This window comes from Lonchura striata, chromosome 11 (genome assembly GCF_046129695.1).
Source record: "Lonchura striata isolate bLonStr1 chromosome 11, bLonStr1.mat, whole genome shotgun sequence".
Classification (NCBI taxonomy): domain Eukaryota; kingdom Metazoa; phylum Chordata; class Aves; order Passeriformes; family Estrildidae; genus Lonchura; species Lonchura striata.
The window spans coordinates 24135699-24156114 of NC_134613.1; the positions used below are offsets into that span (position 1 = coordinate 24135699).

The window sequence follows — 20416 nt, forward strand, 5'->3', positions numbered from 1 at the left end:
ATGGTTGAGAGCGGGGCCGCGGCTGTGAAAGGCGCCGTTGTCGCTCGGGCTCGCAGGCGCCGCTGCCAACGCGCCGGGCAATGTGCTGGGAGCTGCGGGACCCGGCCTCGCACAGAGGGAGGGTCCCGGCCCTGCTGCCACGCTTTCTGCCGGAGGATGTCCTTCCCGGGCTCCCACTGCTGCCTGCAGTGTCACGTTATGTTCCCGCTCTGCCCTTTGCCCCAACTGGACATTTGGATTTAGGGCCTGCTGGATGCCGAGGTCACCAAGCCTCGGCCTCGGCGGTGCCTCCGTGGCTCAAGGGTCACAGAGGCGTGCCCAGCCTGGCAGGCAGCCCTGGCACAGCCAGCCTGGCTGGGGATGGGGCGGCAGGCTGGGGAGACCCATCTCTGCTCAGCCATCCTGAGGTAACTCTTGAACACAGGATCCTGGGGGAGCCCAGCCCCACACACGGAGGGTCAGGGATGGATGGGAGAGCCTGGAGAGCCGCGGGCCTGAGGGCAGCTGTCCTTCCTACATGGACAGGCACGCAGAGAGACACGGCCCTGCAGGCAGCAGTGACCTGGGAGCAGTGAGGAGTGTGGCTCTGTAAAGCACCTTTCTGGCTGGGAAGCAGGGAATGGGCAAAGCTGGAGCAGAGGGCGTGTGCGGAGAGGCTGGAGCTGTGCTCCATGAGAGAGAGAGGCTGGTGCTCCTGGGGGAGGGTGGGAGCTGCACCGAAGCCTGGGAATGCAGAGGGGAGCCGAGCCAGGAAGGTGCAGAGGGAACAGGGCCTGTGGTGCAGGACACACTGGGGACAGCTTAACGGGTCTTCACTGTGCCCTGCTGGGTGTTTGTGGGTGTGTGTGGAGCCAGGCTGGTGTGGGGAGCGCTGCTGAACCTCTCGGTGGGGCCGTGGGGGATGGCTCTGGGGAGTGACACCCACACAGGGCGATGGCCGGGGCTGCAGGATTCCCATCCTCCCTGGGTGATGCTGATGCTGCCACCAGGTATTTCACTGCCCCAGAGCAGCACCCGCTGCATCCCGTCAGCACCGATGGATCTTGGAGTCCATTTTGTCCAAAAGCCAGAGATTTAAAGGTTTCCTTCCATGACAAATGAACACCAAGGGACAAGCTCGCATCCCGGGGGCCACGTTGGCACTTTGGCTGGCTCTGCTGGAAGGAGCACGGCAGCTGCCAACCCTCCGTGGGGATCCCAGCCGAGTAATGGAACTGGGCTCTGACAAGAGAGCTGGGCACAGGTTGGTGCTTTGGCAGGGACCGTGGGCGGCTGGGTCACTCGCAGTCACCTGCTGTCCTTGGGGTCGCAGAGTCCCTGGGGCAGCCCCCGCCCCTCTGATCGGGGCTCTGGGTTGCGGGTACCCCGTGCCACATGTCCGACCCCGCTCGGCATCCCCGGCAACGCTCGGTGCCACCGCGGTGCCCGAGCCGGGGGCACCCGCTCTGCCCTGCCCCGCTGCCCCGGGTGCGGGGCAGCCCCTGGGCGGGCGCCGGGCCGCGGGCAGCGGCCGGAGGAGCGGGCGGCCGCAGCCGCACCGGCCGCCCGGTGCCCGCGGTGCCGCCCCCCGCTCGCCGCCGCTCCCCTCCCGCGCGGGGCTCCCGGCGGAGGCGGCGGGGCCGCGCCGCCCGTGCCGCATTGGTTTGCGGCGGAGCCCGTCACCGCCGCCGCGCCGAGATTGGCCCCCGCAGCCGGCAACGGCGACCCCCGGGCCCGGCCTCCTCCCCGCCCGCCGAGCGCCGCGGCCCGGGCAGGGCTCGGGCTCCGCGCTCCGCGCTCCGCTCCGCGCCGCCCGCAGCGGGGGCAGGGCCGGGCCGAGCCGGGCGGGGGGCGCGCCCACAGCCCCGCCCCGCACCGCCCCGCACCGCCCCGCACCGCCCCGCAGCGGGATGTGAGCCCCGGCTCCGGCAGCTCCGCCGCCCCGCGCCCCGGGAAGATGCTGAGCAGGTGGATGAGTGGCAGCAGCAGGAACCTGGACCGCGAGTACAACTGCACCGTGCGGCTGCTGGACGACAGCGAGTACACCTGCACCATCCAGGTCAGCCTCCGCGGCTCCGGCTCCGCGGCCGCGCTGCCGCCCGGCCCGGCAGACAAAAGGAGCGAGCGGCGGGGGCGGCCCGGTGCTGCCCCGCGCCGCCAACAAAGGCGGCCCCCCGCCCCCGCCGCCCGCCTTCCCCCCGCCTCACCGAGCCGCGGCTGCCGGCGGCGGGAGCGCCCCGGGGCTGAGCCCCGCCGCCCGCGACCCCCCGGCCGCGGAGGGGTGCGGGGATGGCGCGGAGAGCCGCCCGCCTGCCCGCGGCGCGGTGATGCCCGCAGCCCCAGGAGCGCAGCCGGAGCCGGAGCGGGGCAGGGGCGGCCGTGCCGGGCTGGGGGGCCGGGAGAGCCGCGGCCGTGCCCCGCGGAGCCGCTCGGGGCGAGCCCTCCGCCGGCGGGGAGGACGCGGGTGCCAAGGGGAGTGCGGGGGATGCGGCGGGGCCCGCGGGGCAGCGCTGCTGCGGGGCGGGATGCGCGGGGGTGCGGCTGGCACGGACGGACCCTCGCGGCCCCGCCGCGGCCGGGCGCCGCTCTGCCTCCCCCGTTAGCGCCCGGCTGGCCGGGCTGAGCTCTCGGGTTTTGTAATCGTCCGGAGCGGCGGGGACGGGCGCGCATCGCCGGCCCCCGCGCCCCCGTGCCGGCAGGGACCGGCACCGGCACCGGCAGCGGCACCGGGAGGCACGGTCGGGGCCGTCGCCCCTCAGCCGGGGTCCCTGTGCCGCCGGGGCTGCGAGGGACATGGCTCGGCGCGCAGATGTCGCGGGATGTGTCGTATTGCTGAGAACTAGGGAACCGCGCTCCCGGGCTCCGCTGGAGCGAGTCCGGGACCGGGACCGTGTGACCGGGGGCTGAGAGAAGCATCCCTGGCTCCGGCTGCTCCTGCGCCTCATTCCTGCCGTCAGCAGCATCCTTGCGAGGGAGCTCACGAAAACCTGTGCGGAGCCGCACGCGCGGGGATTGCTGCTGGAGGCGGCTGGCCCCAGCCCAGCCCGTGGGCGATGGAAAATTCGGGGCAGAGTTTTGAGTAAAGGTGACTCAACACGTCAGTAGCAACAGCTCTCCCCGCCCAGCCTCGGGGCCCCCCGTTCTCCCTGGCCTGTGATGCCAAGGAGGGGTGAACATCCTTCCATTCCTTCCATTCCCAGGCACGAACCCGCTTCTGGTGATCATGCCAAAGGACGGTTACCAAGGGTGCTGCAGGCTACGGGAGGCACCGTCATTTTGGCTTAAACAGCCGAAAATCGATAAATAGGGTGATTTGTGCAAATACCGCCGAAGAATGGCGGTAGTGCTGCCGGTCCCCGCTCACCTCCCCCACCGGGGTTGTAAAGTGTGACCCAGTAAACGGCTCGAACAGCAGCCCAGTTTATTTTGCATAAGCCAAACTAATTTGTCTCTCAGAGGTTGTTTTTAATACTAATTAAATGGGAAACTGTCGTTTGGGAGAGAAAGTGTGGGCAGAGCAGTTCAGAAAAATCTGGATTTTCTGCCCTTAAGACAATTTGACAAGGTGTCGTCATTTTGCATGTCAGTTTTTTTTGTTTTTTTTTTAAAGAGAAAATATTACTCGGGCCCATATTCCGGTTGATATTTTATGTGTAGCATAGTAAACAGGGATTCCTGATATTTAGCATGCGCGACCTGAGGGATGGAGAATTTGCTCCTGCTACCCTGACAAGCAAGGTTACCCCACTTAAATGTTTGCTCTCGCTCGCTTTCATGCTGCCTTATAAGCCAAGTATTTATAGTCCATGCGAAATTAGGGAGAACATAGCAGGAATGTGTAATGTCTCGCAAGTGAGGAAAGCGTCACCGCGCAGGCTGCGAGCGCTGAATGAGTTTTGAAGGTCATTCCCTCACGGGCGCAGGGATTTCACATCCTGCCGAGATGCTCGGTGTCTCCTCAGCCAGGCTGGTGCTGCCCTGCCGGTGTCACCGACGTCTCTGTTCCTGCCGGGGCCCGGAGGAGCGGCTGGCACGCAGCGCCGGGCACCGGGCGCGGGCTCGGCTGGCAGCGGGGCCGGGGCTGCAGGTTGGTGCCCGTGCTCGGGTTTGCTGCTGTGCCTGTGTGCCCTCCTGGCAGCAGGGTGAGGACGGGCTCCGTGCCCTCCTGGCAGCAGGATGAGGACGGGCTCCGTGCCCTCCTGGCAGCAGGATGAGGACGGGCTCCGTGCCCTCCTGGCAGCAGGGTGAGGACGGGCTCCGTGCCCTCCTGGCAGCAGGGTGAGGATGGGTTCTGTGCCCTCCTGGCAGCAGGGTGAGGACGGGCTCCGTGCCCTCCTGGCAGCAGGGTGAGGACGGGCTCCGTGCCCTCCTGGCAGCAGGATGAGGATGGGCTCCGTGCCCTCCTGGCAGCAGGGTGAGGACGGGCTCCGTGCCCTCCTGGCAGCAGGGTGAGGACGGGCTCCGTGTCCTGGCAGCAGGATGAGGATGGGCTCGGTGCCCTCCTGGCAGCAGGGTGAGGACGGGCTCCGTGTCCTGGCAGCAGGATGAGGATGGGCTCGGTGCCCTCCTGGCAGCAGGGTGAGGACGGGCTCCGTGTCCTGGCAGCAGGGTGAGGACGGGCTCCGTGCCCTCCTGGCAGCAGGGTGAGGACGGGCTCCGTGCCCTCCTGGCAGCAGGGTGAGGACGGGCTCCGTGTCCTGGCAGCAGGGTGAGGACGGGCTCCGTGCCCTCCTGGCAGCAAGGTGAGGATGGGCTCCATGTCCTGGCAGCAGGGTGAGGACGGGCTCCGTGCCCTCCTGGCAGCAGGATGAGGACGAGCTCCGTGCCCTCCCTGGAGCGTGGCCTGTCTGACGGGTCAGCTGGCTTCGCTGCCGGGAGGAGGGAGCAGCACTGGAGGCAGAGCCGGTTCGTGAGAAGGTTTATTTACATTTCAGATCATGGCATCGGTTAAATCTGTCATGAAATTAACCTCTGGCTGTGCTCGATGAAGGTGTGTGAGTAGGGGTTTGCTGCTGTCAGATAATACCTGAGCATTCTGCTTCTAAATAAAGCCTTTTTTTATTTGATTTTCCAAGGTTTGCTTTGTTCATATTCCCATGTAGAAGAGCAGTTCATTGTCTGAGCTGGGATGTATCCTTCCTCTTTTTTTCCCGAATTTTCACTCCTGAACCGCCCATCCAAGCAGGCAGAGGAGCCTGGAGAATTCATCCCTGGGGCTCTCCAGATGCTGTTGGGGGGCACAAGGAGTGGGGTGCAGTGAGTCGGGGCAGCAGGACTGGCACTCCATGAACCTTTTGTCGTGAGGTTTTTGTGAATTCCAGCGTTTGCTGGTTTGGGGAAGCTGCTGTCCCAGCATCTGCCCGGGTCAGTCTGTGTCTGCCAGTGAGCCGGGCCGGGCACTCAGCCCTGCCAGCGCCCGGGGACCCGCAGCAGCTGCGGAGCAGGAGATGCCGGAGCAGGAGATGCGGGAGCAGCAGCTGCGGAGCAGGAGATGATGGAGCAGCAGCTGCGGAGCAGGAGATGCCGGAGCAGGAGATGCCGGAGCAGGAGATGCCGGAGCAGGAGATGCCAGAGCAGGAGATGCGGGAGCAGGAGATGATGGAGCAGGAGATGCGGGAGCAGGAGATGCCGGAGCAGGAGATGCCGGAGCAGGAGATGCCGGAGCAGGACGATGCCGGAGCAGGAGATGCCGGAGCAGGAGATGCCGGAGCAGGAAATGCCGGAGCAGGACGATGCCGGAGCAGGAGATGCCGAAGCAGGACGATGCCGGAGCAGGAGATGCTGGAGCAGGAGATGCCGGAGCAGGACGATGCCGGGCTCTTGGCTGGGAAAAGCTGATGCTGGGCAGTGCCACGGCCAGGAGGCTCCTCCTCAGGCAGTGGAGGTGGTGGTTTGGTTTGTGCGTGGGGTCCCTCAGGTGTGACGAGGCAGCAGCAGCATCCCTGTCCCCTCCCTTGGCATGTGCTGGCTGCCACCTGTGGGCGTGGGGCCCTGGTCACGGGTGTCAGAGGGGACAGAGGGGGCTCACGGAGGGGAGTAGCTGCTCCTGGAGGCGTTTTGCTCGTCTCCGTGCTCAGGGGCTGCCCTAGCTGTGTTTCACTGGAGTTCCACCCCTCGTGCTGGCCAGGCTTCTCAGGGCGCCCTCGGCATGAAAAGAGCTCTGAAACACCCAGCAAGGCTGTGGTTTGCTGTCAGTGAGTTGCTTGTCTGAGGAAATGTTTCAAATTCTTCACTGTGGTGTCAGTGGTGGCATAAAAGGCTCGAAATAATTAATGATTTGCTCGATGCATCAAGCATTTTCCTGAAAAGACAGTGGTGTTTTGTTTCAAACCCCAGTAGAAGGACAGGAACGTGGAGATGTGAGAAAATAAATATATGGTTTCTTAGATGCAGAATGTAAGAACTTTCTTGCCTAAGACTGGGGAGAAACGAAAGCGAGCTCCTGGCTGCACTCTGGGACAAACCCCCAGTTCCCGCTCGGCGCACGGAGTTCTTCGGGAGCCCTGACAGGATCATTAATATCAGGCAGCAGCACAAAGGGGAGCTGGGGCTTTGTGGCAGTGAAGGTTATTTGTTCATTATCCTTTTATCTTCTGAGAGTTTCCAATTGCTTTTCCCGGGAAGTAGGTTAGGAGACCGCTGCTTCTGCAGGGGCGGCTCCGCCCGGAGCCCCGAGCCCGGGGAAGGGCTGGGGGGACAGGGGTGCTCCCGGCAGCGCCGCAGAGCAGGGCTGTGTGCCCGGGGTGGGGTCTGGCTGTCCGTCTGTCCGTCTGTCCGTCTGTCCGTCTGTCCGTCTGTCCATCTGTCCGTCTGTCCCAGAGCCAGCGCTGCCCTCCGCAGCTGGAGTGCGGGGACAGGGACAAGCGCCAAAGCCACTGCCAGAAATGTGGCGTGGGCAGGCTGGGGGTCCCGGGCTGGGGGTCCCAGGCTGGGGGTCCCAGGCTGAGGGTCCCAGGCTGGGGGTGCTGGGCTGAGGGTCCCAGGATGAGGGTCCCAGGATGGGGGTCCCAGGCTGAGGGTCCCAGGCTGAGGGTCCCAGGCTGAGGGTCCCAGGCTGGGGGTGCTGGGCTGAGGGTCCCAGGATGATGGTCCCGGACTGGGGGTCCCATGCTGAGGGTCCTGGGCTGGGTGTCCCATGCTGAGGGTCCCAGGATGAGGGTCCCAGACTGGGGGTCCTGGGCTGGGGGTCCCATGCTGAGGGTCCCAGGCTGGGGGTCCCGGACTGGGGGTCCCATGCTGAGGTGGGGGGTCCCGTGCTGAAGGCCAGCACCGGCTCGGGCACCCCGAGCATCCCCGGTGTCCCGGTGGCACGGAGCCCCCGAGCAGCCCCAGCGGAGCCCGGGCCGGGCAGCGGGCACGGGCCGCTCCTGCGGGCCCAGGGCGGCTGAAGCGTCGCCCCGGCCTTGCTGCCGGCCGCCCAGAGCCGTGGTTTATTCACAGCCTCGGACCGTGCTGGCAGCAGAACGTGTCGCCGTGGCTCAGCTGGCTCGGGGCTCCTCCGGCCCCGGCTCCAGCGTTTGCACACGCTTGGCTTTGCAGGCTCGGGAGGGAACGCCTGAAACACACAATGAGTTTGAAGGGAAAACAGCCGTCAAAGCAGAGCGTTTCGTCTCCTTTTCCTCTTCAATTTATGTCCAAAAGATACAGAAGGCAGCTGAGGAAAACATCCACTAAATGTCTGCTGAAAATGGGGGGCAATATTCACTCGCAATTCCGGGGGAGCAAAACCCCTAGTTGTTTTGCAAAGCCGTGGGAAATATTTCTATTTCTGCTCTTTCTCTGCCAGCCGAAATGTCTGTTTTCTGTTCACTTTTCATACCTGTTTTACAACGTTACCTGCTGTGAACCCGCCGGCTATTCCCCTCTCAGGAGCCAATTTCCTGACAGAACTACTTTGCTTATCACTTTCCTGTGGAAGATGCTGAAGGCAAATATAGACACAGAGTCAGATAGAGATGGAGGTGTCCGCACGCGGAGCACACACGCGGAGATGCCCTTGCAGAGGGATGTGTCCCACAGCACAGGAAAAAGGGATTTGCTCTTTCTGTCGTGTCTGAATCAGGTGATGTGCAGCAGGAGGCTTTTTTTGAGGCGTCTGGGGAATCCTGAAAGCGCCATGAGCAGCCCATTTATTTTTAATTTTTGAGTCAGCCTCTGGGAGCCCAGCGGGGTCGTGGACACGGGGATGACGTTGGTGGCCACGAGCTGGCAGTGCCAGGACTCACACGATGCCTTGGTGTGCCCACTGCAGGACCAGAGGCACTGGAAGCTCCTGAGATCCCTCTCTGGGATCCCTCTCTCAGATCCCTCTCTGGGATCCCTCTCTCAGATCCCTCTCTGGGATCCCTCTCTCAGTTCCCTCTTTCAGATCCCTCTCTCAGATCCCTCTCTGGGATCCCTCTCTGGGGTTTATCTGCCATCCTTTTGTGGAGAGCAGACAGTCCCTCCTCAGCCTGGGGTCAGGCTGGGCACTGTGGCAGAGCCCTGAATGCTGCCACTGCCCTCAGCCACTACTTTGTGGGCAGAAAAGCCAATTATTGTTTGGTTACAGCAAGCTCTGGGCTTGTTTCTGCAAATAAAAAGGTTTCAGGTCAAATTATTTTCTTTGAAATGTTTCCAGGGTAAATCATTCCAGCAGTAGGGGAGCATTGATGGTCTGGAATTGCTGTGAGGCCGATGTCTCCACAGCGAGTGCTGCAGGGACTGTGGCTCCTGCGCAGCCCAGGGGATGGCAGCAGGCTCTGAGGGACGCTGGCGCTGCCTCGGGCCAGTTTGTCATGCCAGGGCTGGACAGGGGATCCCTGGATCCCGGAATCATTACCTGGTTTGGCTTGGAAGGGACCTGGAAGTTCCTTTTGTTCCAAGCCCTTGCCGTGGGTGGGAACCTCCCAGTAGAGCAGGCGGCCCCAGGGCTGGGGCTAAATGCCCTCCTCTGGCAGGATTAGTACCTAGCGACTTCTGGGGGTTCCTACCAGCCAGATGGAAGCTTCAGGCTTTAGGAAAACACATCCCATCCTGGTTTGTGAGTCCTCCCCTTGTACTGCCATCAGTGCTGCACCCACCGTGACATTTGGTTACTCTGAACTCTGATTTCTGTGGCACCTTTGTCACCACAAGAGACATTTTCCTTTGTTCCAGCAGAGCTCTGCCAGCTGCTGCCAGGCCCAGGAGAAAGGCAGACCTGGCATGCTTGGTCAGCACAGGGAGGAATGCACCCCTGGAGAATTCCTGGGGCTGTCACTAGCACACAGCAGGGCAGGCTCCGTGCCCAGGGTGGGAATGCACCCCTGGAGAATTCCTGGGGCTGTCACTGGCACACAGCAGGGCAGGCTCCGTGCCCAGGGTGGGAATGCACCCCTGGAGCATTGCTGGGGCTGGCAGCAGTGCCTGCAGCAGGGCAGGCTCTGTGCCCAGGGTGGGAATGCACCCCTGGAGTGTTTTTGGGGCTGGCAGCAGTGCCTGCAGCAGGGCAGGCCCCGTGCCCAGGGTGGGAATGCACCCCTGGAGCATTGCTGGGGCTGGCAGCAGTGCCTGCAGCAGGGCAGGCTCCGTGCCCAGGGTGGGAATGCACCCCTGGAGCATTGCTGGGGCTGGCAGCAGTGCCTGCAGCAGGGCAGGCCCCGTGCCCAGCGGAGCAGCAGCCCCTGCAGCAGCAGCAGCAGCAGCAGCACGGCCCTGCAGGAGCCCTGTGCCTGCCACAGCGCTGCTGCTCTCTGAGGAAGAGGAGCGTGAAGGGCAGCGGGGTGGGGACACGCGAGCTCCGTGGGGGAGGCTCCTCTGGGGCTCGGGGACTGCGAATCCTTCTGCCACTCTGCTGGGCTGGAGGGCACAGGGAGCGTCCCGCACGTCCCCGGGCTCCGGCAGCGGGTCAGCACGCCTGGAAAACAGAAATAAAAACTGGAAAATGAGATGAAACCTTATCAAATGTGTCACCCAGCGGCGTGTGTGCCCGCAGGGTCTGTGCCAGGGTGCCAGAGGGTGCTGGGGCAGCAGCCAGGTGAGCAGCGCTGGCAGGAGAGGTGCCAGCTCTTCTGCCCAGGTCCTGGAGATCAGCTCCTTCCTCTTCAGAAAGGAAACCATTTGGAAGTGTGCTTCCTTCCAGAGGGCAGGGATAGGTGAGATACTGGGAAGGAATTGTTCCCTGGCAGGGGGTGAGGCCCTGGCACCGATGCCCAGAGCAGCTGGGGCTGCCCCTGGATCCCTGGCAGTGCCCAGGCCAGGCTGGATGGGGCTGGGAGCAGCCTGGCACAGTGGGAGGTGACCCTGCCATGGCAGGGGTGGCACTGGGTGGGATTTGAGGTCCCTTCCAACCCAAACCATGGTGGGATTTGATAATTCTATTTGCAAACAATGCCTGGTCCTGAGAGCCTGATGTTTTCCCAGGCTCTTTTTTTTCCTAAGCAAAACCAGGACTTCTGTAAGTGTGGAGGAATGATCCGAAGGGATCCTGGTGATCAGCTGGGCATTTTGTCCTTCCTGCATTGTCCTTTTAAAGCTGCAGGCCCCGCTCTGCCCTTAATTACACTTGGGCATTAATTACCCTCCAAGCACATCACCTGCACGGGTCTTTGCCCTCAGGGGTGCCTTGGCAGCTGAAGTTTCACCAGGAACCTGGTGAATTGTGCACACACAGGGTGCAAGATGCCATTGTGCTTCCTCCAGCTTGTTATCTGGGAGGGACTCGGGGTGAAACCCAGGAAAATCAGATTTTTCCTCAGCCAAGTCAGCGGCCGATGCCATCAGAGCCGCGCTGCCGGGGCAGGGCCGGGTTTCTGTAGCCCCGGGTGGGGCAGGCTGTGCTCCAGAGCAGGGACCAGCTCCGTGTGCCCCTTCCTGCATGATCCCGGTGCTGCTCATGGACCCCAGGCAGGCTTTGTGCTCCCGGGCTCTGCCCTGGCCAGGAAAGCTGCTGCAAATGGCAGCAGCTCCTCTGCAGAGCCGGGAGCAGACACAAAGCTCCTCTCCTGTGGCCTCCGCTCCAGCTGGGAGCTGGAGAGGTTGGGAGGCTCCTCCTGGAGAGGCTCGGGCACGGCTGGCTCCACCCTGGTGACTTTATCAGAATTTTGCCATCCTTCCTGGGGCTGGCTGAGCCGGAGCCTCCCTCCGTCCCTGCAGTGCCATCACAGCCTGGGTCCCGCTCTCCTGTCCTGGCAGTGCCAGGGCTGCCCTGGCAGCTCACTGGAAATTCAGGGCATGCACTTATTTTAATCTTTCCTACGTGGCAGTAAAGAACACGAGCCTGGCTCCTGAGCAGTGCAAACCCTCGGGCCGGGCCAGGAGGGGACCCAGGAGGGCCTGGCGGGTCTCCCCAGACAATCCAGGTGCTTTTTCTCCACGACAATTAGCAGCAGCTCCACAGCCAGCGAGGCCTCGGCTCGTTCACGTGTGATGTCAGGGTCTGATCAATGCTGCCGCCCAAAATAGAATATTTTGGCTGCATAATGTCTGTTGCCAAAGACTTTAATTATAGTGGCATATCTGTCACATCGATGAGGGGCTCGTGTTTTTCGGAGGGTTTAAAGTGGCTGTTTCGTGTTGGCTCTTACCCTGGAACACAGGCTGGGGTCCCAAAGGAAATATCCATCCAGCTGCCATAGGGGATTTTTCTCTAATAAAAAAATGACAAAAATTGAGTCAGCCATTCTGGAGCTGGAAAGAGGCTTTAAGAATATATGGATCAGGAAGCAATTGCAGCTATCCCTTATACACTTAACTCATGGAATGGGCAGTGTTTTGGGACTGGGGGAAAAAAGCTGGAATCCAATAGACTTAGGTTTGAAAAATGATAAATTTGCTGAGCAGGTACTTTTCATGAATCAATCTAGTTCTCATTAGCCTTGCACTGCATAGTTTGCTGACTAATATTTCTGGCTCGCAAGTAAAAATGGCTTTCCAAAGGAAATGTGCAATGAGAACAGAGTGTTTTTGGGACCATTGGAGAGGAAGGGATGGGGGCAGCAGGAGCAGGGGGCAGAGCAGAGGGCTGGGCTGGCAGTGGAGCAGGAGCAGGCACTGGAGGTGTGGTGGGTACTGGCAGCATTCCCGCTGTGCCAGCCCGTCCTCCACCTGCACAGGGACACTGGTGCCCCCCTGGCACCGTGGAGCTGAGCCTTGGCTCCAGCCCCTGCCTGCCTCTGCCACTCCCTGCTCCAGGTGCCCTCTTGGACCAAGCTCCTGCTGACATCTCGGTGGTCCTGGGCTCCTTCTCAATATTAAGGGTCTTCTCCTAAAGCAAATGGACTTTTCTCCCTCCGGCCCTGCTGTCTCTCCTTCCTCCCCCAGCATCCGTTCCCTGTGTGGTCTCCGGCTGGCCTTGCTCCGTGTGCAGGTTGGTGCAGCCCCCAGAGCAGCAGGGAACGGTTCCCCAGCCTGTCACACTGCTGGCCAGCCACTCCTTGAGCTCACCAGGGCCTTTCCTGCCTCTCATTCCTGCTTTGCTGGCAGATTTCTCCTCGTGGGGCTCGGGTGAAGCCGAGGGTGCCATCGGGGGAGCCTGGCAGGGCTGTGCCCGTCCCAATTCCAGGTGCAGCTCCCCTCCATTTGTTCTGGGCAGGAGCAAGGGGCCGGTTCCAGACGAGCCCAGGGAGCAGCTGGGAGCAAATGCAGTGCCAGGGCTCCTCCTGGCCCTGGGGTGGGCTGTGACTGCTCCCGTGCCAGCTGGAGGCAGCTGGAGGCAGGGACACTGCCACCCCTCCTGCCAGTGCTGCCCCTGGCGTGTGGCAGTGTCCTGGGTGCAGCCCGTGCTGAGTGCCAGGCTCAGAGCGCCCACAGGGGCTGTGCCCATGCTGCCCTGCCCTGCTCCAGGGTCCAGGCAGGAATTGGGGGAGCTGTGCCAGCCCTGCCCTGCTCCAGGGTCCAGGCAGGAATTGCAGGAGCTGTGCCCACCCTGCCCTGCTCTGGGGTCCATGCAGGAATTGGGGGATCTGTGCCAGCCCTGCCCTGCTCCGGGTCCATGCAGGAATTGGGGAGCTGTGCCCATCCTGCTCCAGGTCCAGGCAGGAATTGGGGGAGCTGTGCCCATCCTGCTCCAGGTCCAGGCAGGAATTGGGGGATCTGTGCCAGCCCTGCCCTGCTCCAGGTCCAGGCAGGAATTGGGGGAGCTGTGCCCATCCTGCTCCAGGTCCATGCAGGAATTGGGGGATCTGTGCCAGCCCTGCCCTGCTCCAGGTCCAGGCAGGAATTGGGGGAGCTGTGCCCATCCTGCTCCAGGTCCATGCAGGAATTACAGGAGCTGTGCCCACCCTGCCCTGCTCCAGGTCCATGCAGGAGTTGCAGCACTGTTCACAGCTGCTCGCTTGCAGCTGAGCAGCCTGGCAGCACGGGAGCCTTGCTCGGAGCCTGGCAGCGCTGAGTGCTCCCGGCTCCTTTCAGGTGTGCTGGGAAAATCCCCCTGAGGAAGCGCAGAGGCCCCAGCGCGGCGCTCCTGTAAGTGCTGCAATTATCCTGCTTTTACCGGGAGCTCAGCGAGCCGCTCGGCATCCCGGCCGAGGCCACTGGAGCTTGCACCGCGTCCGGACAGGCTCGCTCAGCCCCGTCAAATATTGATGGCCTTGCAATGCACACGCCTTTGGAGCGCCTTTGGAGCGCCTTTGGCATTTCCAGCGCCTGGAGAGGCTCTGGCAGCGCCCGCCGGCCGCGGGGCGGCTGCAGGGAGCCGGGCTCGGCCAGCTCTGCTCCGGGGAGCTCCTCGGTGCCGGGAGGGCTTCGCCCAGCAGCCCCGGGGTGCAGCACCCCAGGGTGCCCCGGGCCCCGGGGATTCTGAGCCGCAGTGGTGGCAGGATGCCCCGGAGGCAGCGCTGGTCCCGCGGCCCGGCCGGCAGCGTGTGCCACCCTCGGAGGGGACAGGGCTGCCTTTGGAGCAAAGGAAAGTCATTTTTAACGAGGCCGTCGCCTTCCTGCCGGGCGGACAGCTCTTGTCAATCGGCCGCGTTTCACTCCGGTAAAAATAGAGCCCGATTTCCAGGCAGCAGCCGCACATCCTGCGGCCCTGAGGAGATCTTTGCTGGCAGTGCCCGCCCGGCTCTGGGCACCGGGGATGGCTCTGGGCAATGGAGATTGCTCTGTGTGCTGGGGATTGCTCTGGGCAATGGAGATTGCTCTATGTGCTGGGGATTGCTCTGGGCACCGGGCATTGCTCTGGACTCTGGGGATGGCTCTGGGCACCGGGGATGGCTCTGGGCACTGGGGATGGCTCTGGGCACCGGGGATGGCTTTGGGCACTGGGGATGGCTCTGGGCACCGGGGATGGCTTTGGGCACCAGGGATGGCTCTGGGCACCGGGGATGGCTCTGGGCACTGGGGATTGCTCTGGGCACTGGGGATGGCTCTGGGCACTGGGGATGGCTCTGGGCACTGGGGATGGCTCTGGGCACTGGGGATAACTGCTGCAGATCACAAAATGCAGGCTCTGGGTGCTCCTTGGTGTTCCCAGGTCCCAGTCTGGAGCAGGTTGGATGGTATTCAGGAAAAGAGAAAGGGAAAGAATGGGACTGCTTGGCTAAACTAACTGGGAAGCAAAGGCAAAAGCAGAAGGAAGCAAAGCAAAAAGCAAAGCAAGCAAAGGCAGCACCAGCCTCTTCTAGCCAGCAGACCATGGGGGAGGTGAGCCGGCTGATAACAAGGCAAAACAAACCTTCACTTTCTGAGTCTGTTCTGAAAGCACAGAACAGAATATAAGACATACACAGAACACACGACTGGGGATACAAACACCATAACATCACCCTAGGGCAGTCCCCTGTGCCCCCTTTGCCCCCCGTGCCCCCCGTGCCCCCAGCAGCGCCTGTGCTGCAGCCAGGGAGCTGCAGCCCTGCTGGAAGGCTTGGATCATTAAGCCTGAAATAATTTTAATTGGATCCAGGAGTCACAAGAGATTTTTTTGTGCCGTGGAGGAGCTGGACCCGTTTCTCATCTGCCACCGGCCGCCAGAGCAGGGGAGAGGGGAGAGGCCCTGCCTGGCTGCAGGGGCCTCTGGATCCCGAGCTGCTGGGCCTGCCTCAGCACCAAAGTGCTTTAAAGATGGAGACATAAATATTTTCTTTGCCCTGGAGTGGATCAGCCTCCCTTGGAAAGCCCGAAGTGGTTGATTCAAGCCCTTGACAGGAGCTCTCCAGTTTATGGCAGTGACAAACTCCTGACACTGCTCCCTTGGGCCGAGGGTGGGAATGTGGGGAGGATCCCCCGGGCCCGTGGGTGCTTTGGGGGTGAGGATTCAGTTCACCATTCCATGTGTCCCATTAAAAATGAGACATTTTCCTGTGCAAATGGGTGCTGGATCTGGGGCCCTCACCCACACAGGCTTTCCAGGGAATGTGGACAGCAACTCATGGACTCTTTCAAAGGAGCCAGGAATTCAGTGAGGTGATTTAGCACAGTCACTGCACAGAGAGGTGAGGTGAAGCATCAACATTAAAAATTCAGTTTAAATAGAGCGCCCTGGTGGCATTTCCAGCTGATCCCACATCCCCTGGCCAAGGAGAGCCAGGAGGATGCTGCAGAATTAGTGGGGTCTGCAGCAGGACAGGAATTCCTCTGGCTGCAGCCTGACAGGGCTGGGGATGGTTTGCTTGCAGCACAGGGGTAACCAGGAGGTGCTTTAAAATGTAGACAGAAAAGTCCCAGAGGGCGTCAGAGATTTAACCGTGTTTGAGGAGGATTCAGGTGCACAAACAGCACTTGGCATTTGCTCCGTGGTCTTACTCCTTGTTGAGATTGGATGGTGGTTAGAGAACCCTGGAATTGCAGAATCCTTGAATGGTTTGGGTTGGAAGGGAATTTAAATCCCATCCCAGCCCTGCCATGGCAGGGACACCTCCCATGTCCCAGGTGCTCCCAGCCCTGCCCAGCCTGGCCCTGGGCACTGCCAGGGAGCCAGGGGCACCACAGCTGCTCTGGGCACCCTGCCAGGGCTGCCCACCCTGCCAGGGAAGGGTTCGTGTCCTGCCACAGGGAGAGGACAATGCCCTGGAAGGTTAAAACCCAAAGAAGGAGAAGGAGAAGGAGAAGGAGAAGGAGAAGGAGAAGGAGAAGGAGAAGGAGAAGGAGAAGGAGAAGGAGAAGGAGAAGGAGAAGGAGAAGGAGAAGGAGAAGGAGAAGGAGAAGGAGAAGGAGGAGGAGGAGGAGGAGGAGGCATTCCTTGGTTTGCATCCTGGACCCCTTCCCAGTGCCCCCGGGATGCTGGATGTGAGCAGACTCTGGCTCAGCCTGGCAAGCAGCAGTGCCAGCCTCCAGGCCAGGCCTGGCTGCTGCGAACACAGATCAGAGCAGGAAGCCTCTTCAGCTGCTTTATTTTCCTAGGATTAGTAACCACAATCTTTATTATGAAATACTAACAGTTACAGAAAAAACCAATTCCCAAGGCTGGGCTGGTCCATGGGCAGTTCCGTCAGTGCCAGGCTCTGGGCTGGCAGCTCCTGCAGAGCTGTTATCTCCAGGAGAAATCGTTATACAATCCTCATTCCCATGCTGCAAACGGCTTCTTGTGGAACCCAGACTTCAAAGCAGACCCAGAAACAACCAAGTTTCTGTTCAGAATCCAGGATGTTCAGGGACCATCAGGATTTAGACTTTGCAAAGTGCTCCGGAGAGCAGGTGGGGCTCGATCCTGAGGATCCTGTGTTTGTGAGGGGAGAGAAATGTGAAAATCCCTTCCTGACCCAGTAGGTGCAGGGATTAACTGGGAGTGATCGTGAACCATGTGGAACAAGTGAACAAACAGTGCCTGGGCAGTGGGAAGGAACTGGTCTGGCAGAGCTGGAGGCCAGAGCGGGATTCTGGAGTGGGATTCTGGATGCTGGGGTGGCTACTGGAGGGCTATTGGAAATGCAGGTGAACCCAGGGGGAAGAAATGATGATGTTCAACTCCAGTTCAGAACGATTTCTTTTTTATAACTATGCTATAATACATTAATACACTATTTAAAGGGGATACTACAACTACAAACCTGCTTTTTCTAACTCCCATATCCAACTCACTCCCAACCCATGCCCCTCTCTGAGAGTCCAGCCCCAGGTGGGTTGGATTGGCCACCAGGCTCAAACAATCCTCACCAAAATCCAACCAATCACCCCAGGTAAACAATTCTCCAGAAACATTCCACAGAGGAAAAACAAGGAGCAGAAATAGAAATTGTTTTCTCTTTCTTGTCTCTGTGCTCCTCTATGAAAAAATCCTGAGAGAGAGAAGAACGTGCCTGGCACAGAGTGAGTACTGGATTGGGATAGTGGATTCTGGAGTGGGCACTGGAGTGGGCACTGGAGCAGGATGCTGGAGCAGGATGCTGGCGTGGGAAGAGTGCTCCCTGCGTGTCTCTGCTGCCTGCATTCCTCCCCCAGCTGCCCAGAGGGTTCTCCCAGGCCAGAGACTCCCAGGGCTCTGATCTGCGGGAGGCTGCAGGGTGTGGCTGTGCCAGTGCCAGTGCCAGGGGGAGGCTTTGCCCGGCTGCCCCAGCGCTGCCCCAGGGCTGTGGCTCGGGAGGTGGGGATGGAGCCGATGCCCAGCGCTCCTCCTCACCCTCCTGCTTTAAGGAACTGCTTGCAGTCCGTGCCCAGAGCAGTCTGGCTCCGTCTCCCGGGCAGTGAGGCCGTGGCTCGGGACGCCGCTGGCTCCGGAGCTGCGGGGAAGCCGCTGGGGCTGGGCCGAGGCAACGGCGCTGTCCCCGCGGTGCCCATCGGCCCTGACGGCAGGAATGGCTCTGTAGCTTCCCATTACAGCTCATGGGCATCACCGAGCCGCCTGGCTGGCACAGGGAAGCCGTGCCCAGCACAGGGAAGCTGTGCCTGGCACACAGAAGCTGTGCCTGGCACATGGAAGCCGTGCCTTGCTGTGCCATGCCGTGCTGTGCCGTGCCGTGCCGTGCCATGCCGTGGGGAGCAGGAGCAGGGATGTCACTGCAGGACCTGCCACCCGTGGGTCAGGGCTGATGCCCACTGAGGGGGCACGAAGAAGGGGCACAGCTTCCCTGAGATGCAGGTCCCAAGGCTCCTGCAGGGTGGGGCTCTCCAGACGCTGCAGAAATGGGTGGGAGCCAGCAGATCCCCCCACAGTGAGAGCTGGGCTAAGGCACAACCTCTCTAGAATTTCCAAAGCAGCTTTTAATTTTGGGGCATCCAAAGAAGAGCCAAGCGCAGAGATCCTGCCGGGCCTGTACTGGTCACAGCAGCATCAGCAGCTCAGCTGCTGGATCAGCCTTGGTTTCCTGGTTCTCCCTGAGCAGCCAGTTCCATTCCCAGCAGCGGGCAGAGATGCAGTGCAAGCACAAAATACAACTACCTGGTCTCTCTTCCTCCAAAAATCAGCATTTCTGATGAAGCAGGAGCCCAATCAAGGTCAGCCTTGACTGGTTTTAGCAAAACTGCTTCCTTCAGGTTTGGATGAGGCTGAGAATTTTGGACTTGCACAGCGGATCCAACAGCAGTATTAACGATTTGATGTGTGCTCCCTGGCAGAGGGTGGGCTTAGGCGGGGTATTGGGAAGAAATTGTTCTTTGTGAGGGGGTCAGGCCCTGGCACAGGTGCCCAGAGAAGCTGTGGCTGCCCCTGGATCCCTGGCAGTGCCCAAGGCCACCTGGGATGTGGAAGGTGTTCCCTGCCGTGGCAGGGACTGGGATGAGAGGGGTGAGTCCAACCCAGACTATTCCAGGACTCTGTGATTCCTCAATCTCCATCATTTCTTCTCTTCCTCGGTGGAGCTGGGGAGGAGCTGAGCCTGGCCGTGGCCGTGGCCATGGGGGTCCAAAGCCTCTAAACCCTCTGGGTGCTGGTGGCTTTGCACACTTCTCTTGGGTGCCCGGATCGTTGCAGATGTGCTACAGCAATTAACAACAGCACCCTTCCCTTGTTAGGCCCGCCAGCGTTACCCTGAGCCCCCCTGGACCAGCCTGTCCCCAGCACAGGGGCTGGCCTGGTGTCCCACGTGCTGCTCCTGCTTGGTCATTCCACGCAGGAGCTCGGCTCCTGCAGCCTTCGACAGTCTCCATCTTTAGAGCTTATTTCGTGTTTTGAAAGATTTATTTGAATAAATTGCCAGATGAAATACTGCTTTCAACTCTCTGACCTGCTGGGCTGCTGTAGCCTTCCAGCAGTGCCATCAGGGAAAATTCCAGCCTCAGAAGTTCTCCCGGTATAAACGAATTGCCTCGGAGGTGTTTTGATGCAGAGCTGCATTAAGCAGAAAGGGGGTTTAGTGACAGTGGTTGTTGGTTAAAGAAGAAAAGGAAACTTCTGTGCATGTTTGAAGGGCTGGGTTGTTTGCCACGCTGGCGTGGGCTGCTCGGGGAGTGGGAAGCTGGGAATGCTGAGGAGGGATGCCACTGATGGCAGAAGCTGAATGGAAACCAGGGCTGCTGCCTGGCTCCTGTGCCTGCGAGAGTCACGCTGCAATGTGGGCACTGCTGGGCTGGGGAGCTGCTCTGAGCACGATGGAATTTGACAGGCCAAGAGGACGCAGCCTGAAGCTATGCCAGGGGAGATTCGGGCTGGGCATCAGCAGGAATTTCTTCCTGGAGAGGGCGGCTCTGCCCTGGCAGAGGTGGTAAAGCCCAGGATTTGGGAGCAGCTGGGCTTGGCAGCCCCTGCTCCCCGCGGGTTTGGTTTGCTGATCCCTCATCCTCAGGGATGCAGCGGTGTTTAAAAACAGCACAGAGTGACCACAGCTGAGCTCAGCCAGGACTGTGTGGGAGGGAGGGAGAGGGGTGAGAGCACCCCCAGATCAGCAGCAGCACAGCCCTGAGCTGGGCACAGAACTGAGCTGGGCACAGAACTGAGCTGGGCACAGCCCTGAGCTGGGCACAGAACTGAGCTGGGCACAGCCCTGAGCTGAGCACAGCCCTGAGCTGAGCACAGCCCTGAGCTGGGCACAGAACTGAGCTGAGCACAGCCCTGAGCTGGGGAGGTGCTGTGAGCTGCAGATCTGCAGGGAAAACTGGCACAGGGAAAACTGGCACGGGGAAAACTGGCACGGGGAAAACTGGCACCCCATCCAGGAGCAGCTTCCCTCCTCTGAGCAGGGCTGGGCACCTTCCGTGCTGCAGGGTGACATTTGTGCCCAAAGACTGAGGAGAGGGGGCCTGGCCATGTTGACCCAACAAACTCCTTCTGGGAGCAGCACAGACTGTAACAAACACCCTCCTGTGCTGCCTCTGTGCTCAGAGCTTCCAAACGCTGCTGAATCCTCTCCTTGCCGGCGTGGGGCTGTTCTGGGCTCCCAGGACGTGGGCACGATGGAGCTCCTGGTTCTCATGGCAGATTTCAGCAGCTGTGACAGCACAGGAATGCCAGAGGGACAAGGGATTGGATTCACTGGAGCCAGACCTTGCTGGGGAAGGCCAAGGCTCCTTCTGTGCAGGAAAGAATGTAATAGCACAGTAATAATATCCATGTACTGAACAGAATCATGGAATCATTTCCGTGGGAAAAGACCACCAAGATCATCAAGTG

The 20416-nt window shown here is 60.9% G+C and overlaps 1 protein-coding gene across 1 annotated transcript in view; it reads left to right on the top strand.

Moving 5' to 3' along the window:
• Positions 1 to 1880: 1880 nt before the first annotated feature.
• Positions 1881 to 20416, top strand: part of FRMD5 (FERM domain containing 5) — a 51901-nt gene continuing 33365 nt past the window's right edge. Inside the window, exon 1 of the mRNA XM_021541792.3 lies at positions 1881 to 2038. Coding sequence (XP_021397467.1) covers positions 1937 to 2038 — 102 coding nt within the window. The 5' untranslated portion in view covers positions 1881 to 1936. The remainder of the gene's footprint in view (positions 2039 to 20416) is intronic.